Genomic DNA, 14,338 nt, shown 5'->3' on the forward strand with positions numbered 1-14,338 from the left:
CACTTTTGTGGTCTGGACAATGTTCTCATTTTCGTGTTCAGGCATGATTATGGAATGGTCTTTCTCTCAATCCATCAGCGACTGGTTTTGTCTGATGTTGGTGTTCTGTAAAATTGTTTATGCTCAACAAGGCAACACCACAGCCTAGCTAATAGTGCCAGGCCCCCTACTAGCAACACTAAGGCTTCTGAAGGAAGAGTGCAAACTAGCTCCCAGTTATCATGAGCTGCTTTTCTCTTTTTCACCAGCTACATTTGAAAAATCAGAATTGGCAATCCTTTTGGTAAAACATGGGCTCTTCAGGTCACCACAGGCCTCATGACTCCTCAGTACCTTGTAACTGGTCTGCCTCACTCATTTACACTCCTACCTTGTCTCCTGGCATTTAAATTTGCACCCCTCTCTAGCAGAAAAGGAACCAAGCAAGCCCAGAGAGAAGTGACTTGCCTGATCACCCAGTGAACTGATGGCAAGGTGGAAACTACAACTTTGTGCTGAGTTTTCCCTCCAGCGGATCCACCTGCTAGACATTCAGGTCGATTGTTAAATCTCTGAGGTATCAGCCTCTCAACTGAATGTGGATGGGATCGGGTAAAAACACTTCTCACCACACTTTATCAACAACGTGTTCCCAGCTTACTTCTCCTTTCTTTACGGATTGGGTGTCTCACGACATCGGCTGGGATTCTAAGGCCTTTGCTCAGCTGCTCCAGCCACCCCTGACCTTCTTTCTGCTTCTCAAATATGCCAAGTGTGTTCCGGCCTGAGGATCTTTGTATTTGCCCTTGGCTCTGCCAGTAACTCTCCGCCCTCACACCTCCACGGGGCCACTTCTTCTGAGCTTCAGCTCAGTATCACCTCCTCAGGGAAGCCTTCCATGACGACCTTACCTGCTCACACCCTGCATGCCCTAGCACTACCGCCATCTCCTCTGCGAGGCCACATCCCTCTGGCCTCCTTTAAGAGCGTCCCTTGGTGCTTCGTTCGCAGCTCCCCTCAGTCTGTCAAATGCGCGGGGATGGGAGGCGGGAAACTGTGCCCAATCCCCTGCTTCTCTGGGCCACAGTTTTCCCTTTACGCCCACGAAGCGCTCTGAGAGCAGAGACACGCGGCAGGGACACCGCTTTCCACACCAGTCTGGTGGCCAAGCGCCTCCTACATCGGGCCTCCAGGACTGCCTACCAGACCGCACTTCCCGCGGCGCCCTGCCCCGCGACAGCCGGCGCTCAACCCCTCCACCGGCCCAAGGCCACTACGCATGCTCCGCACTTCCGGCCCCGCGAGGTCGGGGGCGGGAGCTTGACGCGCCTGCGCAGCTGCTCGCCCGGTTTCCGGGCGGTGCAGGCGTGATGGGTCTGAGGGCCAGTGTCGTTGAATAGCGGCGGTGTAGAGGCGTGCGGGCCCAGCGGTCCGGCCCGAGGGCTCAGGACCGGGGTCTTTGGGAGCGCCCGGGGGGCGCAGAGAGAACGTAGGATCGCTGCCCGCCGCCACCACCAGGCATGTCGGCCGAGGCCTCGGGCCCGGCGGCGGCCGAGGCCCCGTCCCTGGAAGTCCCTAAGCCCTCAGGTTTCGAGCCTGGCTCCGCCGCCTACGGTCTCAAGCCACTGACCACGAACAGCAAGTACGTGAAGCTGAACGTGGGCGGCTCGCTGCACTACACGACGCTGCGCACCCTCACGGGACAGGACACCATGCTCAAGGCCATGTTCAGCGGCCGCGCGGAGGTGCTCACTGACGCCGGAGGTACGCGAGCCGCCCTTGCTTACTGTCCTGCGTCCTCCAGATCCACGTCTCCCTTTCCCGTGGTATTTCCTGGCCCAGTCTCCTCATGCCCGTTCTCTGCCACCGTCCAGTCGGTTCATTCTCACCCCCTCCAGCCCCCACATCGCGTCTCATCTCGCCTGTCTCGGTCATGATCTCCCTCCTCCCCCGGTCTTTACCCCCAGCAGTAGTAACCAACATTCATGGACACCCCCCCGCCCCGCACCATCCCCCCCGCCCCTCCAACTACTCTGCCGGGCGCTGTGGTAAGTGATTCAACATGTCAGCTCCCAATTTTCATGACTGCTGCCCACTGACTCTCCCACCCTTCACGCCTCAGCTCAAAAGACTTGGGAACCAGCCCAGCTGCCAACAACATCCTTCCAGCGGGCACCCTTCATCAGTTTCTTACACCTGCCCAGCCTTTTGTTCCCCTCTCTACCTCAGCGCTGCCAACAGCCATCCCCGAGAGTTGGAGGATCTTGTCGGTCTCCGTTACCCTAACGCAGGTTCCTCTACACTCTAGGACTCCATCTGTAAATACAGACTGTAGAAGGAGAGGGCTGCTTTGGGTTTGCCAGGGACGCCAGAGCGGAGAGTGGACAGTTCTCTTTGGCAGGCGAGCCCCTTACCTTCCCAAAAGTGTTGCATTCAGGTCTGGGCCCCATATGCCCAAGTGGAACCTTAAAGTTTGGTGGCAGGGTTGGGGGTGGTGGAGGTGGAGTGGATTCAGAAGGGGTTAACAAGGGCTGTGAGAGCAGGAAAGTAAAAATTGGGGAGGTAGAGCTCAGCCTTCAAATACCTGAAGGTGAAGAATTTATTTATTCAATAAGTATTTGTAAAATGCCAGTGCAGGAGATAGTTTGGTACACAAATCTGATAAGCTAAGCCTTATGGAGTTTTCTTTTTTTGTGGGGGCAGGGGGAGAATAAGCAAGTAAACATACTAAAACAAAAGCGAAATATGTAATTTCAGATAGCAATAAGTATATTATGAAGAATAGAAGGACGAATATATATCTTTATATTCTATGAAGAATATAAAGGTTAAAATGGTAGTAAACTGGATGGTAGGGTAGACATTCTAATTAAATAGGATGGTCAGAATTAGCACAAGAGGTTAGAGGTTTATTGATAAGGTAATCTGTACGAACTCTGTGATGGTGAGAACCTTCTCAGTGTAGCACAGACTTGAGAGGGAATTAATTCTCTGTGGCTGGCTGTGTTAAAAAGGGGCTTATGGGAGAACTCACTGGAGATGTTTTAAAGGGATTTTCTTAGCTATGGCACAGGCTTGAGACAGATCAGTATTAAGAATTGTGGCTTTCGAATCCTTCTTTCATAAAAATTTAGTAGCTCCTCAGCCTTTAGCAAAGCCATCCTTCCTCCTGCCTCTCCCCACCGCACCAGGTTGGGTGCTGATTGACCGGAGCGGCCGCCACTTTGGTACAATCCTCAACTACCTGCGGGACGGGTCCGTGCCACTGCCTGAGAGTACCAGAGAACTGGGGGAGCTTCTGGGCGAAGCACGCTACTACCTGGTACAGGGACTGATTGAGGACTGCCAGCTGGCACTGCAGGTGAGGGTCCCTTCCCCACCTCCTGAGTCCCACCCCTATGCTCATGTCCCTGGGAGACCTGCCCAAGCAGTTAGCTATTAAGATATTAAAGAAAAACAAAAGGAAATATGGGGCACTGCCTGGAGGAGTTGCCTCTGGCCTGGCTCTGACTGGCCATGACACTATAGAGAATTTGGGGGTACTGTCCTCTGCATTTCTGCTGTCTCAGGCAGGGCCCCCCTCACCACCTCATGCCAAGACTACTGCAGTGGTTAAATGACTACTGTCTCTGTTTCTTGCTGTTTCTACCCAGCCAATCCAGCTGTTACACTAGCACCTGAATAATGATCCTTAAACACAATCCCAATTTATTCTCTTCCTTGCTCAGAAATCCCAAATAATGCCATTGTCCCACTAAGGGAAAAAAAAAAATCTGAATTTAAATTGGAATATAATGACCTCCATGATCTGGTCCTATCCTGGGAGGCAGCATTGCATCCCTCCCAGGGCTTTAAATAATTTTTTTTTTCTAGCAGTGAAATACTATAGAAGCAGTCACACCCAATAAAACAGGATTGGGGGTTCCAGGGCCCCACCTGCTGGGCTTCTTTTCTGGGGATCTCTTAGGATTCTGAGGAGAAGAGTTTGGAAAGCACAGCCAGGAGATATGAGTTAAGTGTCACCTCCACCACAGCTGACTGAGTGACCTTGAGTGAGTCAATTCCTACTTCTGGCATTCTGTTCTCATGTTCCAAAAGATAGGGAAATGAGAAAAATATGTGCAGTGTAGTGAGTTTCACATAAAGCCTTTTATTCTGTTCTATTTTTACAATGTTAAAAGTGTCCTTTTATGATACAATATTAATAGGAGATTGTAAGAATTTCTTTTTTGATGCCCTTTATATTCAATATATTAAAAAGTGGCAACTATGAACAACTTTCTGTTATCTTGGGGAATACTTATTGGACCTTGAAATCCAAAAGTATAGAATTCCTTTGGGCAATATCCATGTTTTTCAAGCTTTTTGACTGCATCTCATAGAGAAAAATGCATTTTATACTTGCGTATATATGACTGAAATAAGTTTTATAAAATGATACTTTTAGTGAAATACACTCTGAGATATTCTGTTTTCTTTCTTTCTAATGCCGTTTGGAACCCATTAAATTTATTTCATGACCCATTAGTGGGTTACCACTTGCAGTTTAAAAAACATCAAACTAGATGATTTTGGAAGTGCATTCCTGTTCTGTAACTTTACATTTATCTAATGTTATCTCACATCCACTGTGTGTTAGGATTGGTTGTTACCTTCTTGTACCCCTGTTTGACATAAAAAGAAACATGAGGGAAGCTGGGGATATATTCAAGGTGAAAGAGCCGGTAAGCAGCAAAGCTCAGAGCCAACCCCAGGTGCCTGACTCCCAAGTGCAGTGCTTTTTCTTCTGTGCTCAGCTGCCTCCTTTCCAAGCTTCCCCGAGACCATTCTCATTCCCCACTCCACTCAGCTAGAATATGCTTGTTTGTTTGGAGGTTTTGGGTTTGGAGTTTTTTGTTTGTTTCTTTCTTTCCTTTTGGCCACCCCACGTGTACCATGCGGGATCTTAGTTCCCCAACCAGGGATCGAACCCGTGCCCCCTGCAGTGGAAGCTGGGAGTCTTAACCAGTGGACCACCAGGGAAATCCCGTTGTTTTTAAGATTCCGGTACAGAGAATTGAGTTCACCATACTTCTCAGTGTGTAGCACTTAAACATCATTAGTCTATGCAGATCTTTTCTGTTTTTATTTTTTCCTTCATTCCCAGTCCCCTGCCCACTTCCCTTTTCCCCATAGGTACCCCTCCAGTTCTAATGTTTTAATACATTTCCTTGGATTATGTTTGTACCCTTAAAAAACTAAAACATTATTTTGTATACATATGTATTTTAAATTTCCATAAATGTCATTGAGCTACGGATTGTATGTTCTGTTTCTTAATTCAACACTTTTTCCAAGTTCTGCTCATGCTGCTGTATGTACATTTAGTTCTTTGCTTCTGACCGCTGCACAGGAATCTGTGCTGTGCATTCAACCATATTTTATTTATACATTCCCCTGAGGTTGGAAACCTAGATTGCCTCCCGCTTCCTGCCCCCACAAACGATGCCACCATGAGCATCTTTGTACGTTTGTGGGTCCTGGGTCAGTGTTTCTCATGATTGTAGCTGGGAGTGGAATTGCTGGGCCGCAGGACACATGCAAACGAATTTCAGCAAGTATCATATTACTCTCCCAAATGGCTGTAGCACCTTGTACTCTTGATGAGCAGTGCATAAGGAATCCTGTTTCTGCATATCCTCAGCAACTCATGGCATCACCCAGCATTCTAATTTTGCCAATCTGATTGGTATAGAGTGATTTCATTTTAATTTGCATGCTTCTGATTACTAATTAGATTGAACATCTTTTCACATACTCACTAGCTTTCTTGGTTTCTCCTTCAGTGAATTGCCAATTCATATTCTTTACCAAATTTTCTACTGAGTGTCCTATCTTTTTCTTGTTGTTTTTCAGGAGATTCTTACATATTTTAGCTTAGTTCCTAGGGAGAATTAAGCCCTATTACTCTAAGGCATGTATTTTACATAATAAATTAACTTCTCCTGTGCATCTAGAATGGTACTATTTACCTGACATTCTCAGAAGAGTTGAGAAAATAGTTACTCAAATTATTTGCTGGGTTTTGATATTCAATGAGGAAGCCCAGTTGAGAAAGTCTGTTAGATAATAATTTCTAGTCAGTTTTAGATGTTGCCAGTAATTTCTCTTAGAATGTCACCTGTATGTGGGATCTGTTGTTGAATAGAAATTATTTTTTTAATTATAAATAACTTTATTATTTTTAAAGCAGTCTATAAGTATTGTAGAAATTTAGAAAACACAGATCATCAAAAAAAATAAAAGCACCAAATATCCTTCCAGGTCTTTTCCTGTGTGTGTGTTTGCCAAAATATGATTATGCTGTATGTGCTGTTTTGTAGTATGCTTTTTTTTGTTTGTTAATAATTGCCATCTTTCCATGTCAGTGAAATTTTATGTAACATCAGGGGCATACACAAATTTCTCCGTTTGTTCCAGAAATGTCTTTTATAGGTGGTTCATCTAAACCAGGACCCAATCTAGATCCTTGCATTACATCTGGTTATTATGTTCTTTTTCCAACCCAAGCAGTCCCTTTTTTCTCAAAATACTGACTTTCTTATAATACTGACCATCAGTTGTCCTTCACAGTGACCTACTTTCCAAACTCGCCTGATGTGGTTTGTTACCCTACCCTATCCTGAGTTTTCTCTAAATTAGATGGTAGATTTAAAAGCTTGATATTAAACATTTTGGTTAGAAAACATGTTAAGTAATGTTACATATATCATACTGTGTTATATCAAGACCTACAATATTGTTAATATGACCCATCATTAGTGATGCTCAGTAGTGGCCCCTAGGTTCAGGTGATGATGGTTTGATCCCTCCATTGTAGTTACATTTCCTTGTTGCCAACTATAAAGTAATTTAGGCACTTTATGAATGGCAGTTACCTATCAACCACACATCCATTTATAATTCTCACCTGAATCAATAATTTCATTAGGGTTGTAGAATAATTGTAATTCCTTCAGCATTATTACGTGAAATTATTTATAAAGTCATGCTTTTCATTGTCAACTGGAGAGATTCTTGATTTTAATATAGTCAAATTCCTCTTTTTTTTTTTTTTTTTTTTTATCCTCTTAGGATCTTGTTTAAGAAGTTTATTCTACATTTTTTATTAGCTTTATAGTTTTACCTTTTGTATATGGAATTCACTGTTGTAAATGCGAATTATGAAGGGATTCAACTGTTTTTTGTCCTCTGTGGAGTGAGCTAGCTTTCTCAATGCCATCTACTACACAATCTGTGGTAGCCAGCATCCAAGATGGCCACCGGCAATTCTTGCCTCTTGCTTATTCAGGCTCTTGTTTAGTCCCCTCCCACACTGAATAGGGCTGACCTATGTAACCAGTAGGAGATTGCAGAGATGACAGTGTGTGACTTCTAAAGCTAGGTCATAAAAGACCCATAGCAGTTTCTGCCTCTCTTGGATCACTCACTCTGGGGAAGCCAGCTGCCATGTGAGCATATTCAAGCAGCCCTAAGGGAGAGGTCCACTTGGTGAGGAACTGAAGCCTCCTGCCAACGGCCAGCACAGACTTCCAGCCAAATGGGTGAACTATCCCAGAATTGGATCCTCTAGGCCCAATCAAGTCTTCAGATAACTACAGCCCTGGTCAACATTTGGACTCCAACTTCATGAGAGACCCTCGGCCAGGACCACCTAACTAAGCCAGTCTCAAGCTCCCAACCCACAGAAACTGTGTGAGATAATAAATGTTTATTGTTGTTTTAAGCTGCTAAGTTTGTACTAATTTGTTACCCAGTAACGGATAACAGATTTTGGTATCTGGAGTGGGGTTCTGCCATAACAAAAACCTAAAATGTGGGAGTGGCTTTAGAACTGGGAAGAGGGCAGAAGCTGGAAGGACTTGAGAACAGTGTTAATAAAAACCTAAAGAGCTTTAAAGAGTATTCATAGAAGTCTGATGACCTCTGAGGAGGCTGCAGTGTGGAACATGTTTACTGGAAAGTGGTGGAAAGGGGATCCTTGTTATATAGTGGCAGAAGTAGCAACACTGTCTCCTACAGTAATGTAGAAAGTAGAAAACATACTAATGATCTGGGTGATCTAGCTAAAGAAATTTCCAGGTAGAATGTTGAAGTGCCACAGGTTTCTTGTTGCTTATAGTGAAACAGAAGAGGAGAGGGTAAGCTAAAGGAAAAAGAATTGAACAAAAAGGAGCCAGGAATTTTGGGGGCTTGAAAATTCCCAGCCTTTCAGATAACAACGATGTTAAAATTAGCAAATGGCTTCCAGGCAAAGATCAAACACAGGGCATTCTCAGTAAAACATGGTCTAAAGATGAAGCTGAGGATGTGATTGTAAAATCCTTTAAGACCTCAGAAATATCCAAGAAGATGCCTCAGAGAACCATTCAATCAAATAATAGCACTTTTAAGAAGCTTAAGGCTATTGTCAGGCAGCAGTCTCAGCATAAGCCCAAAGTAGAGAAGAGCTTATCTCACAAAGATGTGTGGGTGAGGCTTTTGTCTAATGAACTGAAACCCAGGACTCACAAGACACCCATTAAGTTTTTAAGAGAATTATATTGGCAGAAACACTGCCAGCTTAGACTGGAAGGGACAGAGACAGTACAAGAGGAGAAGAAGCCTTTGGACCCTCGAAGTTCTACAGGCAGAAAGCAGGCTAAGGAAACTATGGAGCTGCAAACACGGACTGTCTTTCATGGAAATGGAAGGATGACTCAGGTCAGAGCCAAGAGCCATAGAGAATCATTCCTGGACAGGAGTAGACATCAGAGAGCTCCCAATATTTGTCCAACTGGATTACAGAATTTCTGTGAAGCAGTGACTTCTCTGTGCCTCCTGCACCCCTCCTCACCTTTTGAACAAGAGTGTTTATCCTAATGCCTGTTCCACATGTTGCATGTGGAGTGTGTGGAAGAGATAACTAGTCTCTTTAGTTCACAGGTCATCAGATCCAGAGAAAATGTACCTAAGGAGCTATAGTTAAGGAACACCTCCCAAGGAGCATTGTCCCCACCTGAACCTGATTTAGATGACCAGATTCTGTACTTCAGTGCTGTAATAGGATGGGACTTTGGGGGATCTTTGGAGGGGGTGAGTGTGTTTTGTGTATGGGAGGGATTTGAATCAATGGGAGCCAGAAGGTGGACTGTGGAGCCAGCCTCCAAGGCAGTCCCCAATGATTCTTGTTCCCTAGTACTCATTGCCTTGCGTTGTTCCCTCCCACACTGAATAGGGCTAACAAAACTAGGTCATAAAAGACAGTGAGGCCTCCACCTTGCTCTCTCTTGGATTATTTGCTCTGGAGAAGCCAGCTGCCATATTGTGAGGACACTCAAGCAACCCAACGGAGAGGTCTAAATGACAGGGATCAGATATTTCCTGCCAATAGCCATCCTGAACTTGCCAGCCATTTGAATAAGCGTTCTCAGAAACAAATCCTCCAAACTCAGACATACCTTCAGATTACTGCAGCCCCAGCTGACTTGACTATAACCTTGTGAGAGACCCCATGCCAAAAACATTCAGCTAAGCCACTCCTGAATTCCTGAATATCCATTCTGACCCACAGAAATGGATAATAAGTATTTGTTGTTGGTTTAAGCTGTTCAGTTTGGGGACAGTTTGTTACACAGCGATAACTAATACACACTTGCCCCACTGATTTGTGATGTTCTCTCTATAAATAATCAGTTCTCCTATATACACCAGTCTGTTTCCAAGTTCTCTATTGTGTTTCATTGTTTTTGTTTGTTTCTGTACCAGAACTACATTGTTTTCATTATTATGGCTTTGTAAGATATTTTAATATCTGGGAGGGTCAATCTCTTCTCTTGCTTGACTCTTTAAAAATTGACCTAAGTAAGAGTAGACTTATTCTTCCAAATTAATTTTAGAAAAAGCCTTAGGAGTTTCTCAAAAAAAAAAAATCTTCTGGAATTTGTATTAGAATTGCACATCTAGTTTTTAGGTTGGGAGAGGTGAGAGGGGTTTTGGCATGAAGATTCTAGAAAGCAGAGAAGAGGAAAGAAACCTATGTGTCTGGTTCTGATTCTCCCTCCAACCTTCCACCTAGCCCAGTTCATTCGTTCACCAGATATTTATTGAGCATCTACTGTAAATTGGTACTTATTGCCTAGGAAGAGACCATGAGCAAATATACCAAAAAATGAGAAAATGTGAGGAACTGAGTGCCATGAAGAAAGTGAACTGATAGTGTGAAAAGGAAGAAGTAGAGGAGGCTGCTTAGCCGGGGAGTTTCGGGTGGAGGACCAGCACCCTCCTAGGGGCACTGTTTGAGTTGAGATCTGAATGGCATGAAGGGGCCAGCGCAGGCTGTTGCCGGCAATGGCAGCTGCAAAGGGCCTGGTGGGCACAAGCTGGATGCGTGAAGGAACAGGTGGGGCTGAAGCCCAGCAGGCAGGGGAGAGTGGTAGAGACGAGATCAGAGAGTTCGCATCCTGCAGTCTTGTGTGGACTACTAAGGAGTCTGGATTTTTTTCCCAAAGGCAACAAGCAGTGTTTGAAGGCTTTTAGGTTGGGGAGTGAGTGACCTCTGGTTGTGCTGTTAATCACCTTCCGCTTCTTCTCCAGCAAAAAAGGGAGAACCTGTCCCCGCTGTGCCTCATCCCCACGGTGACATCTCCCCGGGAGGAGCAGCAGCTCCTGGCCAGCACCTCCAAGGTGAGGCCCCTGAGCCCTGTCGGGTGGAGGCTGGGGGCCTGTCCCGGCAGCCTGACCCCCACCCTTCTCCATCCTTTCTCCCCCAACAGCCCGTGGTGAAGCTCCTGCACAACCGCAGTAACAACAAGTACTCCTACACCAGGTGACCCCCTCAGGGGCGGGGAGGTGCACTGGGTGGAATCCTGGGCTCAAGCACAGCTCTGCTCCTGGCCCAAGGGGAGGATTATGGCCGCCTGGGGGCGGCGGGGGTGGGGGGGTGGGGGGGTGAAAAGAATCCTGCCTGGATGCAAATTCTAGCTCTGCCACTTACCCACTGGGTACTTTGGACAGGTCATTTTCACTTCTGAGCTTCAGTTTTATCATCAGTAAACTGGGGTCCAGGTGAGGATTAGATGATAATTACTAGCATTTCTTATAAGAGGCATGGCTCTAAGTGCTTTACGTATATTTACTCACATAATCCTCACAATTGTTTGAAGTAGGTATTGTTGTGATCTCCATTTTACAGATGAGGCAACTGAGGCACCGAGAGGTGAAGTAACTTGCTTAGTGTCACTCAGTTAAAAAGTGGTGGAGCTAGGATGCCAGGTGAGGTAGCTTGGCTCCAGAACCTGCACGGGGTAGCCACGCTGCTGTGCTGGGATTTGCTGAGCCAATGCTGCTTCCATATTGAGGCCTCCTTGGCCTGGCCCCAGGGGTGGAGGACGCTCCCTTCTGGGCACCAAACTCCTAGGTAGGACTAGAGTGCTAGATATCTGGGCCCCTAAGCTTGGGGGAACAGAGGGAGGAAGCCAGTTGTGCTGAGCCTCTTGGCCCCCTGGTCCTCAGCACTTCAGACGACAACCTACTTAAGAACATCGAGCTGTTTGACAAACTGGCCCTGCGCTTCCATGGGCGGCTGCTATTCCTCAAGGATGTTCTGGGGGATGAGATCTGCTGCTGGTCTTTCTACGGGCAGGGCCGCAAAATCGCCGAGGTGTGCTGCACCTCCATTGTCTATGCCACGGAGAAGAAGCAGACCAAGGTCAGAAAGGGTTCAGGGCCTGGTCAGGGAGGGCTGTGGTGGTGGGCAGGACGAGCACCCTGGACAAAGGCAGCTCAGCAGATCAGGCAGGGGAAATCCATCACCGGGACAAGGAGCTGGAGTTCTAAGTTCTGGGGTCTTAGTTCTGTAACCTTGGGCAAGTCATCTGACTTCTGTGGGTCTCTGCTTCTCTACCTGTGAAAGGAGGGTGTTGGATTAGAGTGGGATTCTTAATCTAGGCCAGTTGGGTTTCAAGGCTATCTTGAAAGAGTGTGCAGTTTGGGGAGTGGGTATGCATTTTTCTGTATAGAAGGACCATAGTTGTCATTAGAATTTCAGAAGGATCCATGACCCAGAGTAGGTTCTTAAAACTTCAGGTGCTTGGAACACACTGAGATTGTAGGCCCTGAGTCATTAACATGGCAATCATCAGCAGATACTTCCTGAGCACTGCAAGAGGCTTGAAATCAAGGTGAATAAGATGCTGAGTAAAGTACAAGCCCTCTGTCATGATGTCTGGCCCCTGAAGATCTTATCAGCCTGGTCCCTTCTGACCTTGACATGAAGGATGTGCCTCAGATACACTGGAGATCTTGAAAGTCTCTAAGCACTCAGTGCTATTTCACACCCCCCTACCTTTGCACACACTAGTCCCTCTTCTTGGAATTATTTTTCCTCATTCCTGTCTGCCTAATGGACTTGTGCTTAATCTTTAAGACCTAAGCCAAGCATCACTTTCTTTGGGACACCACTCATGAACTTTCAACCCAACAACCCCAGACAAAGTTGGTCATACCCGCCTGTCAGCTAAACACAATGTTGATTGTAGTCTGCTGGGGATGGGGGGAGTAGGAGTGTTTACTTCAGCAGCAAGGAGTTAGCTTCTTGAGAGTAAAGCTGAATCTTTTTTTTTTTTCCCTATCTCTGTAGCACTAGCCAGGCCTTTATCACACCGCAGAAGCTAGGAGACATTTATTGAATGCATGAATGAATGAATAATCCAGTTTCCAAGTAGCTTCCTCTGTAATTGGGAAGACAGGAAGATAAACCAGTAATGAGAATGCAGCTTGTTAAAGTTTTGTTGTTTATATCCCTCCAAGCCACACAAGGGGAACCCCTAACCACCTCTTCATCCCTTACTACTCTCCTTCACTCTGCCTTTTTGCTTTGGCCTTGTGCTGATCTTCAAATACACTAAGCGAATTCCTGACCCCAGAGCTGTTCCCTTCCCAGACTGATCTTTCTCTAGTTCTCCATCTGGTTCCTTCCCTCCTTTCCTTTGGCTATTGGTCGGATGTCACCTTCTCAGTGAGGCCTTCTCTGAGCTCCCTCTTTAAAGTTGTAACATTCCTGGCGGTGGCCATCCCCACACCCTTTTCCTGCTATAATTTTTCCGTAACATTTATTGTCATTTGACACTTTATATCTTATTACATGTATGTCTGGGTCCTCCCTCTAGAATGTAAACTTCCTGCGGACAGGAACTTTGCCTGTTTTGTTCACTGCTATATCCCCAATGCCCAGAACAACACCTGGTACGGTGCAGTCACTCAGTAAATATTTGTCAAATGAAAAGATATACCTAGACTTGGCAACAAAGGACAGAAAACAAACAACTCTCTGCCTGACTTCAGAGCTGGACCTTGAAGTATAAGTGTGACTTAGCTGAGTAAAGAAGTTGCAAAGAGGACAGTCCAGGCTAAAGGAACCTGTGACTGTAGAGGCTAGGAGGCTGCAGAGGCTATAGGAGTCGAGAGACAGTGCAGGAGCAGCCTCGGGGAGGGGATGGCTGCGTAGTAGTCGAGCCAGAGGGAGGGAGCTGGGGGTTGCTGGCCTTTTGCAGGTGGAATTCCCAGAGGCCCGGATCTTTGAGGAGACCCTGAACATCCTGATCTACGAGACTCCCCGAGGCCCAGACCCAGCCCTCCTGGAGGCCACAGGGGGTGCAGCTGGAGGTGGCGGGGCAGGCCGAGGGGAGGACGAGGAGAACCGAGAGCACCGTGTCCGCAGAATCCATGTCCGGCGCCACATCACCCATGACGAGCGTCCTCACGGCCAACAGATTGTCTTCAAGGACTGAGCTTTGCCCTGAGTCTTCCTCTGGCTGCTGGGACCCAGTCCCTTTCTCTCTTCCTCCCCTTCCCAGACCTTTGCCGCGGCTTTGCTGGCCAAGTCGTGGGTCTTTCTTCCATCCCTTCATTGCATGGTACAGTTCACTTTGGCCCTTTTCCATCCATTCCCATCTCATTGCTAACCACACGGTACATTCCAGCCCCTCCCCTCAGTGGCCTTCAGAAGGCCTGCATTGGTTCCCTCCTCCCCATCCTTGTCCTGCCCTCTTCCCTCACCAGCTGGCTTAGAAGGGTTTAGAATTCCCTTTGTCTTTTTTTAGTACATTGTACACACCAAAGTGTCAAGCCAGCCCTTAATAACCCACCACATTCTGAGCCGCCTCCTCACCATTGTGCAGGGCAGTTTGCCTCCCTCCTGCTTCCCCACCTTCCTCCCTACCTCCTTAACTTTGTACTAGGCAGGCCTGGGCCTGCACCAGCTCAGCATCTTCTCAATTTTTTTCATATTATTTATTATTTTAATTTTCTATTAAATTATTGGAATAAAGTTGAGTTGAGG

The 14,338-nt window shown here is 46.5% G+C and overlaps 1 protein-coding gene across 2 annotated transcripts; it reads left to right on the plus strand.

Annotated features, from left to right (window-relative positions):
• The first annotated feature begins 1,303 nt into the window (after window positions 1-1,303).
• Window positions 1,304-14,326, plus strand: KCTD13 (potassium channel tetramerization domain containing 13). Of its 2 annotated transcripts, none has more exons than XM_036826350.1 (6): window positions 1,304-1,743; window positions 3,171-3,340; window positions 10,594-10,683; window positions 10,773-10,825; window positions 11,512-11,707; window positions 13,551-14,326. In XM_036826350.1, exons 1-6 carry the CDS (start codon window positions 1,500-1,502, stop codon window positions 13,785-13,787), a joined length of 990 nt encoding a protein of 329 aa, XP_036682245.1. In that variant the 5' UTR covers window positions 1,304-1,499; the 3' UTR covers window positions 13,788-14,326. The 2 variants fall into 2 exon arrangements, with proteins under 2 accessions (XP_036682245.1, XP_036682246.1); XM_036826351.1 differs by lacking the exon at window positions 13,551-14,326 and adding an exon at window positions 12,144-12,628.
• Window positions 14,327-14,338: the final 12 nt, after the last annotated feature.

The sequence above is a fragment of the Balaenoptera musculus genome, chromosome 15, assembly GCF_009873245.2.
Source record: "Balaenoptera musculus isolate JJ_BM4_2016_0621 chromosome 15, mBalMus1.pri.v3, whole genome shotgun sequence".
NCBI lineage: Eukaryota > Metazoa > Chordata > Mammalia > Artiodactyla > Balaenopteridae > Balaenoptera > Balaenoptera musculus.